The sequence below is a fragment of the Eimeria mitis genome, genomic scaffold (genome assembly GCF_000499745.2).
Source record: "Eimeria mitis Houghton genomic scaffold, Emh_scaff1870, whole genome shotgun sequence".
NCBI classification, from domain to species: Eukaryota; Apicomplexa; class Conoidasida; order Eucoccidiorida; family Eimeriidae; genus Eimeria; species Eimeria mitis.
Window position 1 is genome coordinate 3,758 of NW_013570193.1, and position 1,320 is coordinate 5,077.

Genomic DNA, 1,320 nt, shown 5'->3' on the forward strand with positions numbered 1-1,320 from the left:
GCGGTGGTGCTGGTGGTGGTGGTGGTGGTGGTGGTGGTGCAGGAGATGCTGCTGCAGCAGCAACACAAAATACTGCTGCTGCAGCAGCAGCTGCTGCTGCTGCTGCTGCTGATGCAGATGGAGACAGTTCCGTGCTGCTGAGAGGAGACAGTTTGTGGGGGGGGAGACAAGAAGGAGACAGAGAGGGGGGGGGGGGGATAGAACCTCTTACTGTCTCCTCGCTGCCGCTGCTGCTGCAGCAGATAGAGTATGAGCTGCAGCAGCCCCATCTATGCATGCAGCTGCAGCAGGAGATAATAAATAAAAAGTGGTTGTCTTCGTTTTTTAATTTGATGCATCAGCTTATAGAAGATACAAAAGAACAGCAGCAAGATACCCCTTCTCCTTCTTCTCCTGCTGCTGCTGCTGCTGCTGCTGCTGCTGCTGCTGCTCCTGCTGCTGCTGCTGCTGCTGCTGGTGGTGAGAGCAGCGTTGAAGCAGCAGCAGCAGCAGCAGGGGTGCGGCTGAGTATAGAGGGAGAAGAAGGAGATGATAGAGAAGAGAGAGGGAGTAGAGAAGAAAAAAAAAAACAAAGACAAAGACAAAGACAAAGACAAAGACAAGAAGCATCAATAGGACTGCAGCAGATGTGTAGTATATTAAAAAGAATACTTGTGGGGTTCTCCGGGTGTATAGACAGCTTGTCTTTACTTTTATCTAATATATTTTGGGTTGATGTTCTTCTTTGTTTAGAATATGATGAAGATATACAACAGCAACAAACATATCTACCCCATACGCAGTTTTTCTCTAGGGTACAGTTCAGGCCTGTCTTGCATGCAGCAGCAGCAGCAGCAGCAGCAGCAGCAGGAGCAGGAGGAGGAGCAGCAGCAGGAGCAGCAGCAGGAGCAGCAGCAGCAACAAAAAAAAATAAAAAAAATAAAAATTATATAGATGAAGGCTATCATCATATAAACTATCTTTATACACAAAATACAAATGAAATAAATACAAAAGACAAAGACACCGTAAAACAAGAAAAAAAAACAGCAGAAACAAACTATCAACAGCAGCAGGATCAGCAGCAGCAGCAGCAGCAGGAGCAGCAGCAGCAGCAGCAGGAGCAGCAGCAGCAGCAGCAGCAAGAAGAAGAAGAAGAGGATGAACAGGAGCAGCAGTTTATATACCTTGTACACTTTCATTATAGATTAATGTATCTCAGAGATGTAGCTCTCGCCAGGTGTATAGACGAAACATCTCTTACTCAGTTACAGTGTATTATAAACACAAACGCACACTCTATCATTTCTATTCTTTCTTCTCCTCCTTCTTCTCCCGCTG

General features: G+C 46.1%; 1 protein-coding gene across 1 annotated transcript in view; it reads left to right on the forward strand.

Moving 5' to 3' along the window:
- Positions 1-1,320, forward strand: part of EMH_0044910 (uncharacterized protein) — a gene marked incomplete at both ends in the record, with an annotated part of 9,499 nt that overhangs the window by 3,462 nt on the left and 4,717 nt on the right. Inside the window, 2 exons of the mRNA XM_013496014.1 lie at positions 1-549; positions 733-1,169. Of these exons, the coding sequence (XP_013351468.1) occupies positions 1-549; positions 733-1,169 (986 nt within the window). The remainder of the gene's footprint in view (positions 550-732; positions 1,170-1,320) is intronic.